We start from the raw sequence: 25035 nt of genomic DNA, 5'->3' as shown, positions 1-25035 counted from the left end.
GATTGTCACTATATTGATCTACTTAAATTTTCACACAAACTTCAATTAATTCAAGATATGAGATTAATGTCTTAAGAACTAACTTAATTGCGTGTCCCACATCAGAATATACTATGTGTCAAGATTCCCTGGATTCAATCTTATAGGTGAATATACCTAAATGATATCTGTATCAGGGTCAGTGGGAGGCCTTGAGAGCTCAGGTTAGAACCACCGTTCAGACAAAAGGATGAAGGCTCGACTTAAGGTGGGTTCCACTTAGGAATCTTTTGAACTGCACTTGATGGATCTTTCGATATTTTCAGTTTTAAGCAGTTTTGGAGTTTTAGCGCAAAATTATTCTACAAGATCTAGGCCATTGCTGATGCAAAATCAGAAGATCTTGTATAATACCCCAGATATCAATAAGTATAAAGACCTAATATCTCAGAATAAGGCAATCTCTCAAACGAAATTTCGGAGTACTAAGTCCATATATCAAAGAGATGTTACCCACAAATTAAGAAAGATTTTGATTTAGGTTTATATCTCGAAATCAATCTACTAAATGTGTAAAAACCAACTGGCATATCATTAGTGAGACCGTTTATCACTTTTTAGCTTTCCTTTTCTTTTGCATACCGTGATTGTCTACTGATGTACAATCATTTACTTTTTTTACACCAACTCTTTTGTCTTTTTCTATGTTTTTCACATTTTTTAATTTTTAAATGTTTTTGTCTTTTGTACTACATCACCCCTAAAATTAAAAACATTTTAAAAGAAGAAAATGACAAACCAAAGCAGAATACGTCTCAACGTCCTCCACCTTCGAATCACCTTCGACAATAACACCACCTGATGACAAAAGCCGCATACTGTTTAGTGTCAAAAAATATTGAAATTTAGATCTATCAAATGCTTTAGTATAAAACTTAGCTTTCTGTTCATCGGTGTAGATTTTTTCAATTCTAATCAACTACTTTTCGTAACAATCACGAATGAAGTGATGTCGATTTTCAATATGTTTTGTCTTAGAGTGATGAACAATTAATTGTCTATAAAAAGAGGTGTGTTCAGAAATTGGAGACCGTAGTCTCTCATGTGCTGTTAAATCCACAATATCTGTGAACAACAGCTTTCGCAAGTAGAGAGAGCGACCGTAGTCTGTTTCTTACACTGCCATGTTACCAGTCTAGTTCCGAATAACTAGTAGTTGGCCGTTGTAGACTTTGCATTCAATCTGCAGCAGCCATAATCATCATCTGAGTATCCAACTAGGTTTAAATCGTAGTTTTTTGTGTACCACAAGCTGATGCTTGGGCTTCCTTTGAGATATCGCAAGATTCTTTTGACGATCACCATGTGAGATGCTCTTGGCCTTGATTGGTACCGAGTCGCGAGGCATGTGGGGTACATAAAATCTGGTCGAGATGCCACAAGCTACATGAGTGACCCTTCATTGACCGGTACAAAGTCTCGTCGACTTTCCCCCCGTGGGATCAGGATGAATGCCGTGATTGAGCGCCAATGGTGTTGACATAGATGACGTTCCCGTAATGCTGAATTTCTCCAACATATCGTTAACGTATTTCGTTTGGTGAATGAAAATTCCTCCAGGCAACTGATCAACTTGTAGGCCTAAAAAGAACTTCATCTAGCCCATTGAGCTCGTCTCGAACTTTAGTTTCATGACCCGTTCAATATCTTTACACAATGTGTTGTTCGTCGAACCAAATATTATATCATCCACGTAGATTTGGACTATTAGCAAGTTCCCATCAACTTCTTTTGTGAAGAGTGTAGCATCTACTTTGCCTCGAGTAAAACCATTCAACAACAGGTGATGAGACAAAGTCTCATACCAGGCTCTAGGGGCTTGGTGCACCCCGTATAAGGCTTTATCATGTAAGTAGACTTTGTCTTTGTGTATTGGATCTATAAAGCCCGGTGGCTGTCCGTCATTTACCTCTTCCTTAACCTTGTCATATAGAAATGCTGATTTGACATCAAGCTGATAAACCTTAAACCCTTTCCAAGATGCAAAAGCAAGGAATATCTGAATAGGCTCGAGCCTAGCAACGGGTGCACAATCCTCCGTGAAGTCGATACCCTCTTGCTGGCTAAAACCTTGAACTACCAGGAGAGCTTTGTTTCTGAAAGTCACTCCTCGGTCATCACTTTTGCACTTAAATACCCATTTTGTCTTTATCATCCTATGACCTTCGGGTAAATCAAGTAGTTTCCAAAATCCGAGCTTTTCAAATTGATTCAGCTCCTCAAGACACAAGGGTTCTTGAGGACCTCGATTTGAACATCCTTGGCAAGGTGTTGAAAAGTCGTTGAAACCAGCTTGCTGAGCGCATCGGCCGGCTTGTTTTCACTATGGTTGATATGTACAACCTTGAAGGATTGGAACTGCTGGATCAACTCCTTTGCTTGCTCAAGATAGAGCACTGTGACTTCTCCTTTCGCATCGTATAACCCATTGATTTGACCTGCGACCAGTAGGGAGTCTACATGCGTTTGTAAGTGCTTCGCGCCCATCTTGATTGCCAAATATAGCCCTGCCAAGAATGGTTCATACTCAGCCTCGTTGTTGGTATTCTTGAAATCTAACATGATGGCCAACCTTTACCCCGCTCCCGCACCATCCTCATTCGATGCCCCATTAGTGAACAATAGCCATAGATCATTTGATGTCCCTTGCGGGCTTTTCACCTGATTCACATTCTTGTATTTTGTCAGTGGGGACTTCCATGGCAAAATTTGCTAGGACTTGCCCCTTGAATGTTGGGCGCAGTCGGTAAACTATGTTGTGACCCCCCCTCCCCCCCCCTAACTCGATTGCCCATTTTGCAAAACTTCCTGAGATCTCATGCTTCTGGAGAATGTTACCAATGTGGAAATTGGTAAGGACAATTATCACATGGGTGAAGTACCAATGCTAGAACTAACTTCTCCATTATCGAATAACGTGTTTCTAGATCAGTTAATATTATGCTGGCATAGTAGATCAGAGTCTGTACTCCTTCCCTTTCCACCAATAAAACTAAACCAACTGCCTTGTCTTACACGGACATGTATAGGATCAGAGGTTCTTTCTCGCTCGAAGATGTTAAAGTGGTGTAACACCCCAAAAATATTAAATTATATATGAGTGTATATATGTATAACTAATAACATTTATAATAAAAATAGTGAAAATGAAACTAGGGATATTTAACCTAGTTAAATATCTATTATAAATGATGAAGAATTAATGGATTCTAACCCATTGTATAAACCTTAAAACTAGAGGGACCATATTTGGACATAATCGAAATTGTTTTTAAAAGCAAATGATAAGTTCAAAACACACACTTGTGTGTGTATTCCCCTGATCGACCAAAACCTCTGTACAAAAGAGTTCTTTTCTTTAAACCCTAAATTCACTCAACCACTATCAAAATCAAAGAAGGAAACCGAACTGAGATCAATTTCAAGTGAAATTAGTGATCACTATACTTAGGAGATCACAAGGTATGTTTAAATTTGATCTTTGGTGATGTTTTGATTCTTCATGAATTTTCATAAATGAAATTATTGAAGGATTGATTGAGGTTATGGCAAAATTATGATGTTTACAAGTCTAAGAACAAGTCTTAGATAAGAATTTAAAAAATTCATGTCATAACCTTGTGAATTCAAGATTTTAATATATGTGTTATATGGGTTTTATGATAAATACTTGAATCATTATGATAATTGATGTTATTTGACTGTTATGATGCAAGTTCAAGTGTCGATTATGCTATTCTTGACATATGAGTATGAAAATGATGATTTGATATGGTTAACTAGTTTATCATGAACATGATAATGTTAGTATAATAATTTCACCCTTAAGATGTTCGACAAAATGTCTAAGTGATCTTAAAATATTGATAAATGTGAAAGATTCACTTAATTGATTAGTTAAACGCATTGTGTGTCGAATATTAAAACATGAGTTCCAAGCGATATGCTCGAAATGAATTCTATAGGTAATTTGGGCGGATCATCGAGTAATCAAAGAGGAACGGATAATCGATTCAAAGGAAAGCTTTAAAGGTACGTGGCTAGAAGCTTCGTAAATTTTCATTATTATTTTAAGTTCATTTATCTTGAATGATAAAGGTATTATTATGATGTTAGGTTGATATTAAAATAGTGGATTTCGTATAGACAAACCGAACAGATTAATTAAGAGTTAACGTTATGTTAGAAAGTAAAGGTGATGGATTTCACTATAATAGTCAAACGGGTCAAAATGACTCGAATGACGAATGCCTGGTGATATAAAGAGATGGATGTCGCTAACAAAACCAAACTAGTCAAATAACCAAAGTAATGAAACTTTGGTGATATAAAGCGATGGATGTCGCTAAGAAAGCTAAATGGGTGAAATTAATGTCTTGATGCGAACCGGGAAGGTTGCACGATTAAAGACGTCGACATGATGCCCGGATTTTAAGTAATATTCATTATAGTCGTTAGCCGAGAAAGGGTAACGCGGAATATAAGTCATAAACTTAGGTGTGAGTATGACTAAAAGATGGTGAATTCCAAATAAAGGATTTGTGTTAACTTTGTTTAACTAGTTAAAGTTGAACGAGTCGAATAAGATATACATATAGTTAACGACACATAAATTGCATGTATAACGCCCCGTAAATATAGATATGTTCATATGTGTCATTCTCATAGAAATTTGAAAGTTAAAAACCAAGTTTATTGTTCATAAATTTGAAGGGCTCAAATAATTTGGAAATAATTATTATGTCGAGAGCTTAAATTCAAGAATTTTGTGAATTTAGATGTCGTGTTTTGATTTCATATTATAGAAGATCGAATTACGATCACGTAGGAAGAAACGGATCGTGAAACGGATCAATATCGAACAAGTTATGGTCATTTTAGTATAAACTAGTTTTGCTGGAATAATGCAGGTCTGAATTAAAACATTCTGTCGAAATGCCTTGCTCGCGCCCCACGACGGGGACCACTAAATGTGGTCGCGGCCCGCGACAGGTGTCGCGTCACGCGATAATCACCTTACATTCCGTCGCGATGCTCGACGTGTCCCTTATTCGGCCAAACTGCAGATTGTGTTACTTGGTGCTACGGAATTGTTTTTGATATGTTATAAACTTAGTGACTGACTTTTATGATCACTTTGAATATAGGTAACTATGAACCTCTTTCGGATGGTGATCAAGTTTGTTCGAGAGCCGAACACACAAACCAACGAAGCTTCCCCTACTACTTTAGTTGTTTTTGTTACATAAAAAACTTAAGTAGAATTTTTATAACCATCTTTTGATCGGTTTCATAAACTTGTGTAAATATGGTTTGAATGTTTTGCATGCTAAGTAAACGTTGTTATATCGATGTTTTTGAAAAATTGGTAAATTTTGATATATTAATCCACAACATATTATATGAAATGTTCAATGTTTGTAAGGGTCTTACAAGTTGGTATCAGATCCTCTGGTTTAGACAAAGTGTGTTCGGTTCAAGGCTTGATCAAGACATCCGGAAAGAATTACTTATAAATGAGTTAGACTGAAAGATTTAAATAAAGATTTAAATGAAGATATAAAAAGTGTATGGGAGGAGGATATTAATACGCTCGAACCCGGGAAATACACTAAGTATGAAAGATAACGCAAGTTACATACTTGACCAAACCGAAAAAAGAATAACACATCACTTATGATTAAGTGTGTGTGATATAAATTTCCATGTAACGAAATGGAAATGAGTTGAATAGTTATTTATTAACTATTATGGACATTTCAGTTAAAGAAATGTCTAGAGCAACCGGAGGTGATTTGACATCTCACCTAATGGAAGAAATGAAAGATAAGATTACCGAGGAAGTCTTAGGAGCTAGTCTACCGCAGTTCATCGGTAGACTACAAACAATAATCTTATCGGTGGTGGACGAAAAGATGAATTAGTTGAATGAAAGTCTCACGCAAGAAAGAGACAAGGGTAAATCAAAAGAATGTCCATATAACAAAGTTATGGCATGTAAACCCCCAATCTATAATGGCAAAGTTGATCCAATCGTTTGTCATTGATGGATTAGCGAAATAGAAGGGGTATTCGAAAGAACCCATTGTGATGAGACTTACTTCGTAGCATCCGGAACCGGTCAACTAAGAGGTCAAACGAAGGATTGGTGGGATAATCTGAAGAAGAAACAAGGAATTGAGGCATTTTTTTTACGAGAAGTATGATGTGGGAGGAATTCAAGACACCGTTCCTTAGACACCATAGTCCAAAAGTTGTGATCAACAAGATCAAAGAAGAGTTTATTCAGCTGAGGCAGAGGGGTGAGCCGATAGACAAGATCACAGGAGTGTTTCTTGACAAGCTCAGGTTTTTTGACGAGCTACTTCAAACCGAAGAACAAAAGATCTATTATTACTTCAACATGTTAAGTGCGGAGTATCGGGAGTTTATGGCTACCTCGAAAGAGAGATTAAACTGAAGAAACAGACTGAATGAGGCGAAAGGAGGGTGTTGGATGTGAACCCAAGCCCCACGAAGAAATCAAAGCCTAATGAAGTTCCGAAGAAAAGAATTATCAGGGGGGGGGGGTTACCTCAGTGCAAGATATGTGGAAAATCACATAAGGGCGAATGTTACTTTAAAAACAAACCATGTCCTACGTGTGGGAAAGTTGGACATGTGGTTGCTAATTTCCCGGGAAAAGAGTGGGTATGTTATAAATGTTACAAGTCGGGACATAAGAAGTTTGAATGTCCGGAATTGGTTGGAAACAAAGAAACAACAGATGCGAAGTCCGAAGCCCAGAAGTCGAGGGCAAGGTCTTTCCAAATGAAGGTCGCAGAGGCCAAAGTTGAACCTGATGTAGTTTCAGGTACAATTCTTGTAAATTCAATTCCAGCACGAATATTATTTGATACGGGTGTGAATAGATCTTTTGTTTCACATCGATTTATTCAACACCATACATTCACGTTAACGAAATTATATGTGCCTCTAGAAATAGAAATAGGTAATAATAAAAGTTTTATTATTTGTGATATGTGCTGGAACTGCAAACTGAGCATTGACGATGAAGAATACTTGGTCGATTTAATTGCCATGTCGATGGGAGAATTTCAAGTGGTAATCGGGATGGATTGGCTAGCTCGATATCACGCGAATGTAATAGCTACCATAAGGAGATACAACTAACATCTCCGAGCGGAAAACATGTTACTATCTATGGGGAGAAAAGTGTTAGTCCCATAATATGCTAGTTTATGGAAGCTTATAAGCTTGTTCGACTAAAGAGTCTCCAGAAATTAAAGACATACCAGTCATACGGGAGTTTGAAGATGTTTTCCCAGAAGATCTACAGAGGATACCACCCGAGCGTGAGGTGGAATTTAGAATCGAATTAGTCTCGGGCGCAAAACCGGTAGCCAAAGCACCGTATCAATTAGCACCATCGGAACTACAAGAATTATTGTCGCAACTCAAAGATCTACACGACAAGGGATTTATGTGGCCTAGCGTTTCTCTGTGGGGAGCGCCAGTATTATTCGTAAAGATGAAAGACGGAAGAATGCGAATGTGTATTTATTATCGGGAGTTAAATAAACTTATGATAAAGAATCGATACCCGCTTCCAGGGATTGACGACTTGTTCGATCAGTTGCTAGGCGCTAGTTGGTTTTCAAAGATCGACTTAAAGTCGGGTTATCACTAGTTGAAGGTGAAAGATGAAGACATACCGGAAACGACGTTCCGAACGCGTTATGGACATTACAAATTCTTAGTAATGTCTTTCAGATAAACGAATGCACCTACGGCTTTTATGGACCTCATGAACCGCGTTTGTAAACCAGTGCTTGACAAGTCGGTAATAGTATTCATCGACGATATTCTCATGTATTCGAAGAGTGAAGCGAATCACGCACGTCATTTGCGTGAAATGCAAGAAACGCTTAGGCGAGAAAGACTTCACGCAAAATTTTCGAAATGTGCCTTTTGGCTAAGCGAGGTGCAGTTCCTAGGGCACGTTATAAGTGCCAATGGAGTATCGGGGGACCCGTACAAAATAGAAGTTGTATCTAAATGGAAACCTCCGAAGAATCCATCAGAGATTAGGAGTTTCCTAGGTCTTGTGGGTTACTACCGGAGATTTATACAAGATTTCTCCAAATTGCGACCCCATTAACTAAGTTGACCCGTAAGGATGAGAAATTCGTTTGGGGAAGCGCAGAAAAAGATGTCTTTCAAATACTCAAAAAAAAAGTTGACTAGTACACAGGTATTAACGTTACCAGATGGAATTGACGATATGGTCATCTATTCTAATGCATCCCAGCTTGGTCTCGGGTGTGTACTGATGCAAAAAGGAAAAGTGATCGCGTATGCTTCAAGATAATTAAAGGTCCACGAAAGAAGTATCCAACACATGACCTTGAGTTAGCGACAGTGGTTTTTGCCTTAACGATTTGGAGGCATTACCTGTATGGTGTGAAATGCACTATTTTCACTAACCATAAAAGTCTCAAGTACTTCTTTGATCAAAAGGAGTTGAATATGAGACAAAGACGTTGGCTGGAGACAGTGAAGGATTACGATTGTGAAATTCACTATCATCCGGGAAAAACCAACGTAGTGGCAGATGCATTAAGCCGAAAAGAGAATATTCACCCATTCAGGTGCTGTCGATGCAGTTAGTAGTGACCTCAGGTTTACTTAAACGAATCAGAAAGGCACAGATTGAAGCTGCAAAAGTAGAGAATTTGGGAAAGGAAAGAACTTTGGGCCAGCTCAAAGACTTGGTGGATGTTAATAATGGATTAAAAACCCGTTTCGGTAGAATATGGGTCCCAAACACATGTAGTGTTAAAAAGCTTCTTCTTGATGAAGCTCACAAGTCACATTATTCGATCAGGAGCTACCAAAATGTACCAAGACTTGAAACAAAACTATTGGTAGCCTGGAATGAAAAGAGACATAATTAAGTATGTCGAGAAATGCTTATCTTGTTTACAAGTAAAAGTATATTACAAGAAGCCTTACGGTAAACTTCAACCGTTAGACATTTCGGTGCGGAAGTGGGAGCATATCACTATGGATCAATTAACAAAACTACCAACAACAACACGTGGATTTGACGCCATTTTGGTAGTAGTTGATAGATTGACTAAGAGTGCTCATTTTATTCCGATTCACGAGACATACACGTCTGAGAAGATGTCGGAAGTATATACGAATGAAATTATATCTTGCCATGGAGTGCCGGTGTCCATCGTGTCTGATAGAGATACTCGGTTTACTTTAAATTTTTGGCATGATTTTCAAGAGCATATGCGTACTAAGTTGTTTATTAGTACCGCATATCATCCGCAGACAGATGGGCAAAGCGAAAGAACAATTCAAATGTTCGAAGACATGCTACGAGCATATATCATTGATTTTGGCGGTAGCTGGGATGTCTGTCTACCAGTAGTTGAATTTTCATATAACTACAACTATCATTCCATCATTGGAATGGCTCCGTATGAAATGCTTTATGGAAGAAAATGTCGAACCCCGCTGTGTTGGCATGAAGTGGGTCCTCGTGAACTTGCCCACACAGATGTAGTCCAGACCACTAATGAAAAAATTGAAGTGGTCCGCTCTCATTTGAAAGCTGCCCAAGATAGACAAAAGTTTTACGCTGATAAAAGACGAAGTCCAATCAAGTTTCAAATTGGTGATATGGTTATGCTCAAAGTATCCCCATGGAAGGGGGTCACCCGATTCCGAAAAAGAGGGAAGTTGAGCCTAAGGTTCATTGGGCCATTCAAAATAGTTGAACGCGTGGGTGAAGTAGCTTAACGACTTGAACTGCCGGAAGAATTGAGCAGTATACATAGCACTTTTCACGTTTCACATCTTCGAAAGTGCTTAGCTGATGAAACTGCTTATATAAGCTATGACAACATTGAAGTTGACGATAAACTGAACTATGTTGTAAAGCCTATTGCAATTCTTGATCGAAAAGTCAAAATCCTAAGGAATAAAGAAATAAACCAAGTAAAAGTCAAATGGGAACATTGGAAGGGATCGGACACCACTTGGGAGTCCGAAGAAGAGATGAAACTCTTATACCCTTCCTTATTTGATACGTATTACGATTTCAAGGACGAAATCCTCTTTAAAGAGGGTAGACTTGTAACATCCCGAAAATATTAAATAATATATGTGTGTATACATGTATAATTAATAATATTTATAATAAAAATAGTGACAATAAAACTAGGGATATTTAACCTAGTTAAATATCTATTATAAATGATGAAGAATCAATGGATTCTAACCCATTGTATAAACCTTAAAACTAGAGGGACCAAATTTGGACATAATTGAAATTGTTTTTAAAAACAAATGATAAGTTCAAAACACACACTTGTGTGTGTAATCCCCTGATCGACCAAAACCTCTGTAGAAGAGAGTTCTTCTCTTGAAACCCTAAATTCACTCAATCACTATCAAAATCAAAGAAGGAAACCAAATTGAGATCAATTTCAAGTGAAATTAGTGATTACTATACATAGGAGATCACAAGGTATGTTTAAATTTGATCTTTGGTGATGTTTTGATTCTTCATGAATTTTCATAAATGAAATTGTTGAAGGATTGATTGATGTTGTGGCAAAATTAGGATGTTTACAAGTCTAAGAACAAGTCTTAGATAAGAATTTAATAAATTCATTTCATAACCTAGGGAATTCAAGATTTCCATATATGTGTTATATGGGTTTTGTGATAAATACTTGAATCATTGTGATAATTGATGTTACTTGATTGTTATGATGCAAGTTCATGTTTCAGTTATGGTATTCTTAACATATGAGAAAATGATGATTTGATATGGTAAACAAGTTAATCATGAACATGATAATGTTAGTATAATGATTTCGCCCTTAAGATGTTCGACAAAATGTCTAAGTGATCTTGAAATATTGATAAATGTGAAAGATTCACTTAATTGATTAGTTAAACACAGTGTGTGTCGAATATTAAAACATGAGTTCTAAGCGATATGCTCGAAATGAATTCTATAGGTAATTTGGGCGGATCATCGAGTACTCAAAGCAGAACGGATAATCGATTAAAAGGAAAGCTTTAAAGGTACGTGGCTAGATGCTTCGTATTTCGTTGTTATTTTACGTTCATTTATCTTGAATGATAAAGGTATTATTATGAAGTTCGGTTGATATTAAAATGGTGGATTCCGTATAGACAAACCAAACGGATTAATTAAGAGTTAACGTTACGATAGAAAGTAAAAGTGATGGATTTCTCTATAATAGTCAAATGGGTCAAAATGACTCGAATGACGAATGTTTGGTGACATAAAGCGATGGATGTTGCTAACAAAACCAAACATGTCAAATAACCAAAGTAATGAAACTTTGGTGATATAAAGCGATGGATGTCGCTAAGAAAGCTAAACGGGTCAAATTGATGTCTTGATGCGAACTGTGAAGGTTGCACGACTAAAGACTTCGAAATGATGCCCGGATTTTTAAGTAATATTCATTATAGTCGTTAGCCAAGAAAGGGTAACGCGGAAAATAAGTCCTAAACTCAGGTGTGAGTATGACTAAAATATGGCGAATTCCAAATAAAGGATTCCTGTTAAATTCATTTAACTAGTTAAAGTTGAGCAGGTCGAATACAAAAATATACACATAGATACCGGCACATAAATTGCACATATAACGCCCCGTAAATATAGATGTGTTCATATGTGCCATTCTCATAGAAGTTTGAAAGCTAAAAACCAAGTTTATTGTTTATAAATTTGAACGGGTCAAATAATTTAGAAATAATTATAACACCGAGAGCTTAAATTTAAGAATTTTGTGAATTCAGATGTTGGGTTTTAAATTCATATTATAGAGGATCGAATTACGATCACGTTGAAAGAAACGAATCGTAAAACGGATCAATATCGAACAAGTTATGGTCATTTTAGTATAAAATAGTTTTGCTGGAACAATGCAGGTCTGAATCAAAACACTCTGTCGAAATGCATGTCTTGCGCCCCATGACGGGGACCACTAAATGTGGTCACGGCCCACGACAGGTGTCGCGTCACGCAACAATCACCTTACATTCCGTCGCAACGCGCGACAGGTCCCTTATTCGGCCACAACTGCAGAATGTGTTATTTGGTGCTGCGGAATTGTTTTTAATATGTTATAAACTTAATGACTGACTTTTTTGATCACTTTGAATATAGGTAACTATGAATCTCTTTCGGATGGCAATCAAGTTTGCTCGAGAGCCGAATACACAAACCAACGAGGCTTCAGCTACTACTTTAGTCGTTTCTGTTACAAAAAAAAAAAAAAAAAAAACTTATGCAAAATTTTTATAACCATCTTTTAATCGGTTTAAGGGTCTTACAAGTGGAAAGTTGTATTAAACACTCTTTCATCTGCTGAAAAGCATTCACTGCTTCCGGTGTCCAGTTGACTTCATTTTTCTTTACGCAGTTGCACAAGGTACTGATAAACGGATAGGATTTCATGACATGGTTGGACAAAAATCAATTTAGCGCGGCTAGGCGGCCGACTAGCCGCTGCATATCCTTTATGTTGCGCGGAGATGGCTTCCTTTCAGAGGCTTGTACTTTCTCTGGATTCACCTTCAATCCTCCCTTGGCTACCATAAACCCCAAGAATTTTCCTTCTTCCATCCTGAATGAACACTTGCTCGGGTTGAGCTTTATGTTGACACTTCGCAAGAAATTGAAGGTCTTTTCAATATCTTTCAGCATCGGATCTTCTTCTGGGCTTTTGATCACCAAGTCATCAATATACACCTCGATGTGCTTCCTGTTATCGTCTCCAAAGGTTTATCCATCAAGCGATGGTAAGTTGCGCCAGCGTTGCGGAGGCTGAAAGGCATCTTAGTGTAGCAAAAGATACCTATCTCCGTGCGAAAGGTTGTTTTATCTTCATCCTCAAGGGCCATTTGGACCTGGTGGTAGCCCTTATAGCAATCCAAGAAGCATTTCCAAGGGAACAGTGCAAGAGAGACTGTATTCTTGTCTATCTCTGGAAGAGAATAGCAATCTTTTGGGCAGGTCTTGTTGAGATCTTTGTAATCTACACACATGCGCCACCCTCCTGTTGACTTCAAACCCAAGGCTGCACTTTCTCTGTACCTTCGGATTGACCGACGGAAAGGTGTTCAAGAAGTGTTCTGTGATATCGCGTGAGACGCAAGTCATGTCTGCTGGCGTCCAGGCGAAAATATCCATGTTTCGAAAGAGCAGCTGCTTTAAGAACGAGCAGATGTTCTTTGAAATTGTCGCACCGATGGTCACGGTCTGATCAGGATATTTGCGATTTAGAACCCATTTCTCCGGATCGGCTACCACAACTTCTTTCTTTGAATAGATAATTGCCACCCCTGTTTCCGTTGGGAAACCAATTGCCGAATGTGGAGTGGACGTTACCATGCTCATCTGACCTAGCGTTTCTCTACTGATCAAGACATCGTGTCTTGACTTGACCGGCATGACAATGAAGTTCAAATCTGTTGTTCTTGAATGCTTCCCGTCAGTTAACATGATCGCGAAGCTGATCTGGCTTAGAGGGAATGTCGTTTCGTTACATTAATCGGACAAGGGGTAATCCACTGGTGCTAGCCACGCTTTGTCTTCAGGAATGAACTAATCAAAACATTATTCATAGATAATGTCGGCTGTGCTTCCGGGGTCGATAAAGACGTAGTCTGTCTCATAATGACCGATGATTCCGGTGATGGGGACTGGGCGTGTGGCACGAGCCCCCCATGTACCACCGGAAAAATCACTTGTTGCTCTTGCCAAGACTCTTCATATGGGCGCTTGCCTTTGCTTTTTGCGCTTCTTTTGGTCCGTCGAATATGTGAATCTCTAAACGGCGAATCTTCTTCTAACCCTCATAATCATTCCTTTGTATTTTGCGTGTTTCCTTGTGCACGTTCTTCACCAAGTACCCGAGCTTACTGCTTTTAAGGGCTTTTTCTATGTCTGTTCGGAGACTGATACAATCGTCAGTCAAGTGACCCGTGTCTTTGTGGAAGTCGCAGTACAGATTAGGGTTTTGACCCTTTTTGTTTAACATGGTTTTGGGGCTTTAAAGTCGTGATTCTCCATCATAAGAACCTCTTTAGGTGTCTTATTTAACGGAGTCCAGTGTTCATCCCTGTTCTCATTCTTATTGTCTTACGATACTTAATTCTATCCAATGTGGCTCGCGGATCTTCCTTGTAGCTTGGCCTTTCCTCATAACCGCTGGACTGATTTGACTTCCAGCCAGGGTTTTTGTTTTTCTTGTTGTGCCCGCTTGAATCTTGTGTGTTTGTGAACACATATGTCTGCAACCTTCGTCACGTGTTGAGTGTAGTTGTGTTACGTATTGAAATGTATGTATTAGAATGTATAACGCATCGAAAAGGTTGGAACTTAATGTAAATGACCCTTTTGCACGAAAGAGTCTTTCATGCGAAAGAGCCATCAAGCCTATTCGTGTGAGTCGGCCTACTCATCCCAGTTGGTTTCGGGCGAGTGGGCATGTCTATAAATAGAGACCTTGGGTATCTCATTTGTAGCTTTTGGCAACTTGAAACGAAGCGCTGCCAAACTGAATTCTCAGCTTTGTACGTTCATTATATCAATAGAATCAGTGTTCAAATGGTATCTCTGTGTGTTAGTCATCGTCCTACACGAATTCCGCACGTGATATGAAGACTTTTTGACCGGTCAGAGCATTCGGCAACCCGAAACGGTCCTCACAAGTAGTATCAGAGCTTGGAGACGATAGATAGCACAAGATACGAGCAAATTTGAGCAGAATTAGATCAGATTTCATCATATTTCTCAACACATATCTCCTACTCCTATTCTTTCTACTTAAAAATCAAAATTGAAGTTGAATTCATGGACAAATTTTTCTGATTTTTTAACATATCGTGCGAAAACATGAACTAATCAATCCTTGAAAAAATCTGATCAAAATTCAAACTAAATCATCAAAAAATCTTGAAAAAAACCATGAAAAACACAACTTGAATTTCGAACAACATGGCTAGTCGTCCGAGATCACTCTCGCACAAGTTGTTACACCATTTTGGATGAAAGGGGTAGAAAAACTGTTTCTAAAAAAATTGTCCCTCTCGCACGAAAAAGCCTTTTGCGCGAGATAGCTAGATTGTTACCTATTTTGTTCAGAATTCTCCCACTCATGCGAGAATCCCTCTCACAAGAAAGGAGTTAATTTCTTTCGTATCAAATTTTGGTTTGACCAATTGTTGACTTTTTTAGGTACTTTTTGAGAAATTCAAAGTTTGTGAACATGGAGTCAGAGTTTTATAATAAGTTCTATGACACTTTTACAGCTGCACCAAAAACAGCGACAAATGTGTTGGTGCACTACATCTGTCGACTTCGTCTTGGATCGAGTCTTAGTTTTAGATTGTTAGATCAGGGCACGTTTTATGAGAAAACTGGAAAATATATGTAATTAGGAGGTAGTTTCGCTTATAGTGACATAGGAAGGTTTCGCTTATCTGTCACATATAGTTCCGCTTTTATGTCATCATGAGGTTCCGCTTATGTGACAGTGTACATTGAAGCGAAACCTTGAGGACTATAAATAGCCTCATAAGCGAAACATTTGAATAGACCTTGTAACTCGTACCGAAGTGCTGCCGGATCGAGATTTGAATGTAAACTGTCATTATTCAATACAGAAAGGTGTTTAAAGTGATTTGCAAGCTGTTTCTACGTTGATTACTTGTTTTCCGCACCTGTAATTGACGAAAACTTCTCTGAAACGACTCGTTCGGGTCGAGACACGATCCTATAAGTGGTATCAGAGCATCAGGAGGAGGAGTTCTGCAGAAAATAGCTGGAATTCATCAAGTTTTCTTTCTTCTACACCTTCTTTCTTCAGTTCAGAAACTTTCACCGGTCAAAATCAGCTCAAAATTTCACGGATTGTGCGTAATAGGATATAGACAAACCCTGGAAAGTTTGGTGTTAAAATTCGCATTAAAAATGGGTCAAATGAATTTCCGAGAAGGTTCCGCTCTTACGGACTTCTTATAGTTCCGCTAGTGTGAGGTTAGGTCCGCTTTTAGATACATCATAACAGAGGTTCCGCTCCAAGAGACACACATACTTTCGCTTTTGTGTCACCATATCAAGAGGTTCCGCTCCAAAAGTTCAAGCAGTTCCGCTTTTGTGAACACTTAGCAGTTCCGCTCTTGTGATCACATTAAAGTTTCGCTTATTTGATCACCTAGCTTCGCTTATCTGAACAACATCAGTTTCGCTCATTTGAACATAATAGTTCCGCTTCAGTGCACATTTTAGTTTCGCTTTTTCAGACATCTAATCTCTTGGTTTCGCTTATAAGGGCTGTTGTGAAAATTGTTAAAAATTTGAAAATGGACGAGGAATTTTTCAACGCATTCGCTACTCCGGTTACACCGATCACTTTTGCACAAAATACAATGCTCGAGAATGAAACGGGTACAATGCAAAAACCACCCAAACTCATGAACATAGAAGCATTTAAATGTTGGGAAGGTCGTTTTGAGAATTGGGTACAAGCTAATTATCTAGATGCTTGGGAATGTGTTGAGACAAAATACGTTCGATCGATGAATGATGATGAAGAGCCTCTTCCGATAAAAAATCTAAGTGCTGATGCTAGAAAGAAATACAAAGATGAGAAAATGATGTTAAGTCTTCTTCAACAAGCAGTGAAAGAGGATATTATGGTTCTTTTGCAACACAATGGAACTTCATACTCGATTTGGAAAGCGTTAAAGTCAAATTTCCGTGGTAGTGAAGAAATGGTCAAAAACCAGAAATCGCTTCTAAAGAAAGAGTTTGATCTGTTTCGCGGATTAAAGAATGAAAGCACAAGGGAGATTATTGAGAGATACTGCAATTTGCTATCTAACATGAAGAGATTGTGTATTGAGAAAGACAATGAAGAGTTGATCGAAAAACTTGTTGATGCTTTGCCACATGAGACTTGGGGTACATATCTCATGGTGCTAAGAAACAAGAAAGGTTTTAAGGATTTGACACTCAGTAAATTCATTGAAAAGATTGAAGCTCAGGAAATGGAACAACGAAAGATTATTCGAATGAAAGATTTCAATGGTGAACAGGATATTGGGATATACTATAAAGCAGGGGTGAATGAGAAATCATCAAATCTATCTCCAAAATTTGAAACTGCCTATAGTGTAAAAAATTCATCTGATAGCTCATCTAAAGGATCAAGCAGCAAAACAAGTTTCACATCATTTCCGTCCTTTGATCCAAATATTTCAGCAACTAAGAGTGGGAGAAAACTTCAGTGCAATATTGTTTTAAATCTTGAAAATGATCAAGATTATTCTGATGAAGTAGCTAAAAGCCAAATGTCTTTATTAGGAATGGTTTTGGAATCTTATAGTTGTTTTGTTGCAGGTCGTATCGGGAATCCAATGTTAACCAAGGAAGACTACGACCAGATATATGCTGAAGAGATGGAGTTGATCGACATTAAATGGTGTTTGGCTAGCGTACTTAGAAGAGCTGAGAAATTCAAACAGATCACAGGGAGAGATGATCTTCGTGACGCAAATGTTCCTACTTTGGGTTTTGACAAATCTAAAGTTACTTGTTTTCATTGCAGGGAGAAAGGTCACTTCAAGAGGGAGTGCACTAAGCGCGATGCAAGTGGAGCTCAAAATCCTTTCAATAACAACAATGATTACTACAGAAAATCCATCTACCATCAAGTTGCTCAATCACCATCACAAAAACATCAACATCAAGCACAAACTGCGCATGGAAGACCCATAACTGAAGATTCTGGAAAGAGAGCATGTGTGGTTAATCAAGATGAAAAGAAGTCATTCAACTGGGATAAATATATTCCAGATAATGGAAAAGCTTGTTTGATTAATCAAGAAGATGAAAAGCTACCAGAGGGTTTTAGCTGGGAAAATTTTACTTGGGACGATTATATTCCTGATCAAACTAGAGCTTACACTGCTTTCATGGCAAAGGTTGAAGATGATAGTGATGACGATACTGAGTATTGGGCAAGAAAATTCGAAGCTGATATGAAGCTGATCGCTGAAAGTGATAGTGATGATGGTAAAGTTAAAAAGAAGAAGAAAAAGGTAAAAACACCAGTCAGCAGTGATGATGAAGATATTTCTGTAAACAGAAGGCAAAAGATGAAAGAGGTTCCAAAGTTTAAAGTTGATGCTGAAGTTAATGCTAAAAAGATTCTTGTGATGTGTGAAAACTGTGAGATTTTCAAGAAGAAAAACAGTGAACTGATTAATAACATAAATCAGTTAAAGGAATCTTATGATGTTCTGAACAAGTCCATAAATCAATACAATCAATCAAGTGAAGACCAAGCAACAGCAATGAAGACACTTCAGGGAGCATTCATGATCAAACAGAAAGTTGTGAATAATTACATCGAGAAGTGTGCTGCTTTGGAACAAAAGCTTGAGTTGCAAAGAATTGAAACTGAAAGAGTTAACCGTTTGTTAAAAAGTTACTCATGTACTTCTTATGTCATTGACATGATTTATCCGACAGTTGAAAGTATGAAGGCATGGGAAGATGAAGAGGTAACTGGAGAGAAGGAAGCTGGAGAAATTGCTGATGTAAAGACTTCTGAAAAGAAGAAGAATGACACGAAAAAAAAGACTGACAAGAAAGATTCTGGTAAGAAACAAGGTGTCAGTTATAACAAGTGTCCACCCCCGCTGGAAAATGGATATTTACCAAGATACCCAAACGATGAAAGAGTAAAAAAGGCAACAAATTTACAGTGGGAGTCGGAGTCGTCAGTCAATCTACCAGATAGTATTGATGTTGTGTTTACATCGTCTGACACTGATCAACAGTCTCAATTAATGAAGAAAGTTGTGGACCATGTGTTAGAAAACGATGAGATAGAGGTGTCAAAGTTGGAGTTCGTGTCATAGTCAAAGTCTGGGTCAAGCACTCCATGTCAAACAGAAATACAGGACAAAATTATTTATAATAGAGAATTCTTGTTATCAAAATCTAATTTGGATGATGAACTGTTCAAAGTTGCTTACACTTTGAATGATTCTGACAAATTATATTCTGATGATGAATTTCCAATAAGAGGTGTCAAAACTGAATTGATAAACAAGGTTTTCAAACTCACATAAATTAATATTTCTGAAATAAAAGACTTATGTCTTAATGAAAAACCTAAAAAATACACCTCAAGAGTACAACAAAGATTAAACAAGAAAAAGAATTACAGTTCTGGGTCTGGTTTCCAAAAGAAATCAAACCATAACGGTAATTTCAAAAAGAAAGGTCTTGGTTCTACTCCTACAGAAAAACAGAAAAATGAAAAATATGTTCGTGATTTTAAATCCAAAATGACATTTGTTTCAGGAACGTCATCTGAAGGAGAAGAAGAAAAGAAAGATTTCTGGAGGCAGTCAAACAATGAGTTCTTTGCAAAGAAGCAAGATGAGTTGAAGAAGATGGCTGAGGAGAATATAGATACGGGAACCTGTTTCCGGTGCAACACTGTTGGACATATTGCCCGAGATTGTTCTAAGGCAATACAATCAAAACAGGGAGTATCTCGTAAACTCAAGGAAAGAGTAGTTGAGTTCGAACCACTAATTGATAGAACAAAATTGTTTCAAGATTCTACATTTGAAATTGGTGAGAGTTCGAACAAGTTTTACAAGAAGAGAGCTAAATCTGACAATCAGAAATGGGTTGTTAAGAAAGCTGCTGAAAGCTCTAGCTGATTCTGGTAGGTCAAAATCAGAGGAGCTATCTTCGGGCGATGAAACTGATTCCATAAAATCAGTTGAGCCACAAGTTGTTTCAAAATGTGAAGCTGTTTTAAAAAATGAAAAATCAGTTCCGAGTGTGAATGATGAGGATTTTCCATCACTCCGGGCTAAGAATTATAAAAAGAAAATTGGTTAAATTGAAATTTCTAACCAATTTTATAATGATAAACAGGAATTTGATGCTGAGAAGGTCTTTAACCCCAAAGTTCAACATATCTTTGGTAAGATGATTGATCGAAAAGTCAAAGGGGTTAAAGAATTTTATGAGAAGAAACTGAAGAAAGATAATGTTGAACCATCCCTGGTTTGTGACTGGGATGGTACATACTACGAACAGTAAGTTTCAGGACTTGCCGGAGCTCCCAGGTTGGTAAGCGTGGAGCAGGTATCGGTATCTTTCTTGAAATTTTGGCTACGTTAATGTCAATCATTCAAACGGTAAAAGGTTTGTTTGTGTTTGCTTATTATTTGTTGGTTATAATTACAAGTGGTTAGGAGAGTTGATGATGCTTGATTGCATATGGTAAATCAAGGACATTAATTTGTACTTGCATTTTCCTACAAGTGATTGAGAGACAAGATGATGAACCACATCCCCGAACCTATGTTTGATAAACCTACAAGTGGTAAAATCAATCAAACTTATTTTCTGGAAAAACCATTTTGATTAAAACAAACTTAAGTGTTTTGAAATCTAAATGGGAAAATAGTTTGTTGATAGGGGGTGTTCTGATTGTTTATGCCAAATGAATGGCGATTTGATGTGTTTTGATATCAATTGTCATATTTCTGTATAGTTTGGTTTACTTTCATGTTTCTAGTGGGTCATAAGCTTAGATAGTTTTCAAATTTCTTTAATGTGTTTCATTTTAGAGGGAGTAGAAAAAGTTCAGAAAATCCAAAAACATTAGAAAATTTGAAAAAGTCAAAAACATGATAAAATTTAAAATGAGTTCGTTGTGAAAAGAGGAAATGATAGTACATCAGTAGACTATCACAACACGCTAAAGAAATGTAATGTAAAAATGTGATAAACAATCTTACTGTGGATGTGTCAGTAGATTTTCGCACATTTAGTAAATAGAAACGAGATATAAACCCAAATTCAAACTTGCTTAATTCGTGGGTAACTATTCTTGAATATATGGGTAACCCCCGAAATCTTGTGTGAAAGGTCCCGTATTCTGAGATACTAGGTCTTTATGCTCAGTGATATCTGGGGTATTATCCCGGGACTTCTGCTGTATGGAAGTACTGACCTAGAACCCAGATAATACTTTCTGCAAAAAGCTTTGAAATATAAGTTCGCCCTCAGCATGCTGATAAAACAATAAAATTGATAGTCGCTGCTGTTGAAAACAAAAGATCCTCTAAAAGGGACACACCTTAAAGTCAAAGCCGTCATCTCTCTGCGTATACGGAAGTATCGACCTGAGCTCTCATGGCCCTCGCATTTAACCCCTTTGCAGATATCATCTGTGGTATACTCACCTGTAAGACTGAATATTGGGATCTGGATACAGGAGTATATTCGAGTGGAGTGATACACAATTAAGTTTAAGTTTCTAAAACATTAATATTGTATCTCGAATCAATTGAAATTTATGTGAAAATTTAAATGGACCAATATACTGACAATCTAGGTAAATTGTTTAGAACTTAAAATGTTCAAAGCTTAACGGTGTTAGTGATTTGTCTTAAAACTGATATGATCCTCTTGCACAAACTCACAAAAATATTGTCTGTAAATATTTTATTTCTGCATTCTTTTGTTTTACAAGTGGTGTCAGTTATTATCTTTTAGAAAATACAAAAAGATTTTAGTGTGTTTTAGTATATTTTTGAAAAAGTCAAAAAGATTTTCGACAACTGATATTGAAAAACAGATTTTCAATATTCTAAGTGCGATGAACAGATGATTTGGGATATTGTGATGTTTTAATAAGAAAATTGATACAGTTTCAAGTGGTTAATCAGGATCTGTTTGGTAGATGTGTTTGTGATAGTTTATATGCTTAAACGTTTTTCATAAAACTTATGTTTGTGGTAGAGTTTTATGCAGGAAAAGTCATTATTTGAGGGGGAGTGAATGTTGGAGATGAGAAACTTAAAAGATGTCAACATCCAAGAGAAGAAGTTTGTTGGTGATTTAAGAGTCGAGATGAAGATAGAAAGAAAAGCCCAGAGACTGATCAAGACTGAAGGTGCGAAGACATGACATTGTCAAAGACTCGATGAACGACTCCGTCAACATCTGAGGGGGAGTTTGTTGGTGCACTACATCTGTCGACTTTGTCTTGGATCGAGTCTTAGTTTTAGATTGCTAGATCAGGGCACGTTTTATGAGAAAACTGGAAAATATATGTAATTAGGAGGTAGTTTCGCTTATAGTGACATAGGAAGGTTTCGCTTATCTGTCACATATAGTTCCGCTTTTATGTCATCATGAGGTTCCGCTTATGTGACAGTGTACATTGAAGTGAAACCTTGAGGACTATAAATAGCCTCATAAGTGAAACATTTGATTAGACCTTGTAACTTGTACCGAAGTGCTGCCGGATCGAGATTTGAATGTAAACTGTCATTATTCAATACAGAAAGGTGTTTAAAGTGATTTGCAAGCTGTTTCTACGTTGATTACTTGTTTTCCGCACCTGTAATTGACGAAAACTTCTCTGAACGACTTGTTCGGGTCGAGACACGATCCTATAAAATGTTATATCTGAAAGTTTGAGCATTGACAACGCACTTGGAACACATCAAAACCACCAAATGATCATGGTGAAGATAAGATGAATATAAAAATCCAAGCATATGCATTGGAAAGCTGGTTTATGTTATACAATGAATATAAAAATCCACAGAATGATCGTGGTGAAGATAAGACGGTTATGCAAATGAATGACGCCGAAAGAATTAAATTTTCTTACGAGATAAAAATGATTACAATCTTCAACAGTTAATTAGAGATGACATACTTGCATTCTTCAACACACAGACACATCATACTCAATTTGCGAAGCTTTTAAAAAATGAGGGTGGGGCTGAAATGATGAAAAGTAAAAAGTCATTGTTAAAGAAAGAATTTGACCTTTTCAGTTGCTTGAAAGGAGAAAATATCAGACAGATGATAGAGCGTTATTCTCACCTGATAATCGAGTTGAAAAGGTTTGGAATAGAAAAAGACCGAGAGGAGATAATAGGAAAGCTTGTAGATGCAGTACCAAATGAAAATGATTGGTCTACATACATCATGATTCTCAAAAACAGTTCAGAGTTTGATAAGATGAGTTTACAAACACTAATTCAGAAGCTTGAATGTCACGAGTTAGAGATACAAAAGCAGAATAAGATGAATAACTCAAATTTTCAACAGGATGTGAATCTGTACTATCGAAGAAACATACTGTCAAATAATCAATCTTCCTAAATTGGCACAACGTTCAGTCCAGAAATTCTTCTGGATCACCACAAAGTAGTTCATCAAGTAGTGGTTCATCGAGCAGTGGTTTCGGATTTTCAAACTCAAATGCAAATCCAACAAATCAATCATCTCATGCAACGAATAACCATTCAAATCAGAACAACTCCAATGCTAATGCAATTCAATAAGACATAGCTGTGAATCTGAACAACTCACAAAGCATAAGTGTCAATGCAGCTAAGAAACAAATGATTTTCTTGGAATCAATCTTGGAGTCCTATGAACGTCTAGTTGCAGGGACAATTGGAAAACCCCAACATGACTAAATAGGATTAGACCAAATTGATCCTAAAGAAATGGAGTTAATTGACATTCATTGATGTATGGCTAGTGTGATCAGACGGTCACAACGGTTCATGGAGATTAAAGGGCAACAATGTGTTGGAGGACCCAATACCAAACTTGGATTTGATAAATCCAAGGTGACATGCTTTAAGTGTAACCAAAAAGGACACTTCAAACCGGAATGTCTGAATTATGAGGTAGAATCGAATGTTAACCCCTTCATGATGATCATTATCGCAAAGTTTTCTACCATCAAAACAAAGAACAACCACCGAAATTCAACTGATAACAGATTAATGATGGTTCGGCAAAAGAAAAAAAGTCGTGCTTTGGTAGTAACTCAGTAAGATGATGAAGGTTTTAGTTGGAATAAATACATTCCAAATGATGGTGTAGCGTGGTAGCAAAACTAAAAGATAAGCAAGATAATATAGATATTGTTGCGACCTTTGAAGATTGGAAAAGGACCAGAATCTTGTGTGATTCAAAGAATGTAGGAAGATATGATCTTAAGAGGGGTTATTATTTAGATGAAAATATGAATCCTATTACTGATTTTACGAAATCTTCTTACTGATTTTACGAAATCTTCTTCTGCATGTATATTGAAGACAACATCTACTTCAAAGAATGATGAACCTGAGAAGAATCATGTTGAAGAGATCATTGACGTAAATCAGGAGATGACAACTGAGTATCTGACAAAGATTACTGATCAAACGATGATGGTGGATCTTAAAGAGAAAGAAATACAAACTGAGTCAGCCGAGTCGTCACAAAAGGTTGAATCAATGTGTGATAATGTAGAAAATGAGAAATTGTAGAAAACCAAGAATAGTGTTGAGAAAAGAGTTGAGAATATTGAGATTAAAATCGAGCTGCAGTGCAGGAAATGCATAGAAACATGCAGTGCCTGTATTGAGAAAGATGAAATCATTAAATTTAAACATGTTGAGCTCACAAAAACAGAAAATGCTTTAAAGGAAAAATGTGCAGAACTTGCTTCGAAAGAAGAAGTTCATACTTTAAATCAAAAGCAAATCAATGAGTTAAATAGAGAAATTGATTCTTTGAAAAGTGATTTGAGAAAATCATAACTGAATGTGATCAAAGAGATTTTAAAATTCAAGAGCTCAAAGAACATAACAATTTGTTGAATTATGATTACAAGACCATGAAAGAGGAATATGATGCAATGAGCAGAAAAAACTAATCAGTTTGTTGAACTCGTTCATGAACAAGTAGCCACAAATGCAATGTTAAAAGCAACTGTTCAAGATAAACGATTGACTATTTACAAATATATTGATGATGTTGCCTATCTTAAACAAAGCCTTGAGAAAGCTAGAATTGAAACTGAGAGAGTA

General features: G+C 37.1%; 1 protein-coding gene across 1 annotated transcript; it reads left to right on the top strand.

Annotated features, from left to right (window-relative positions):
- Window positions 1-16881: 16881 nt before the first annotated feature.
- LOC110892734 lies at window positions 16882-24765 on the top strand. Its single transcript, XM_022139884.1, has 6 exons — window positions 16882-17071; window positions 18644-18711; window positions 22859-23286; window positions 23715-23805; window positions 24280-24450; window positions 24493-24765. Exons 1-6 carry the CDS (start codon window positions 16882-16884, stop codon window positions 24763-24765), a joined length of 1221 nt encoding a protein of 406 aa, XP_021995576.1.
- The last annotated feature ends 270 nt before the right edge of the window (window positions 24766-25035 follow it).

This window comes from Helianthus annuus, chromosome 2 (genome assembly GCF_002127325.2).
Source record: "Helianthus annuus cultivar XRQ/B chromosome 2, HanXRQr2.0-SUNRISE, whole genome shotgun sequence".
Lineage (NCBI taxonomy): Eukaryota > Viridiplantae > Streptophyta > Magnoliopsida > Asterales > Asteraceae > Helianthus > Helianthus annuus.
The sequence above is the reverse complement of the archived record's forward strand: the minus strand, read 5'-3'. Positions and strand labels throughout refer to the sequence as shown.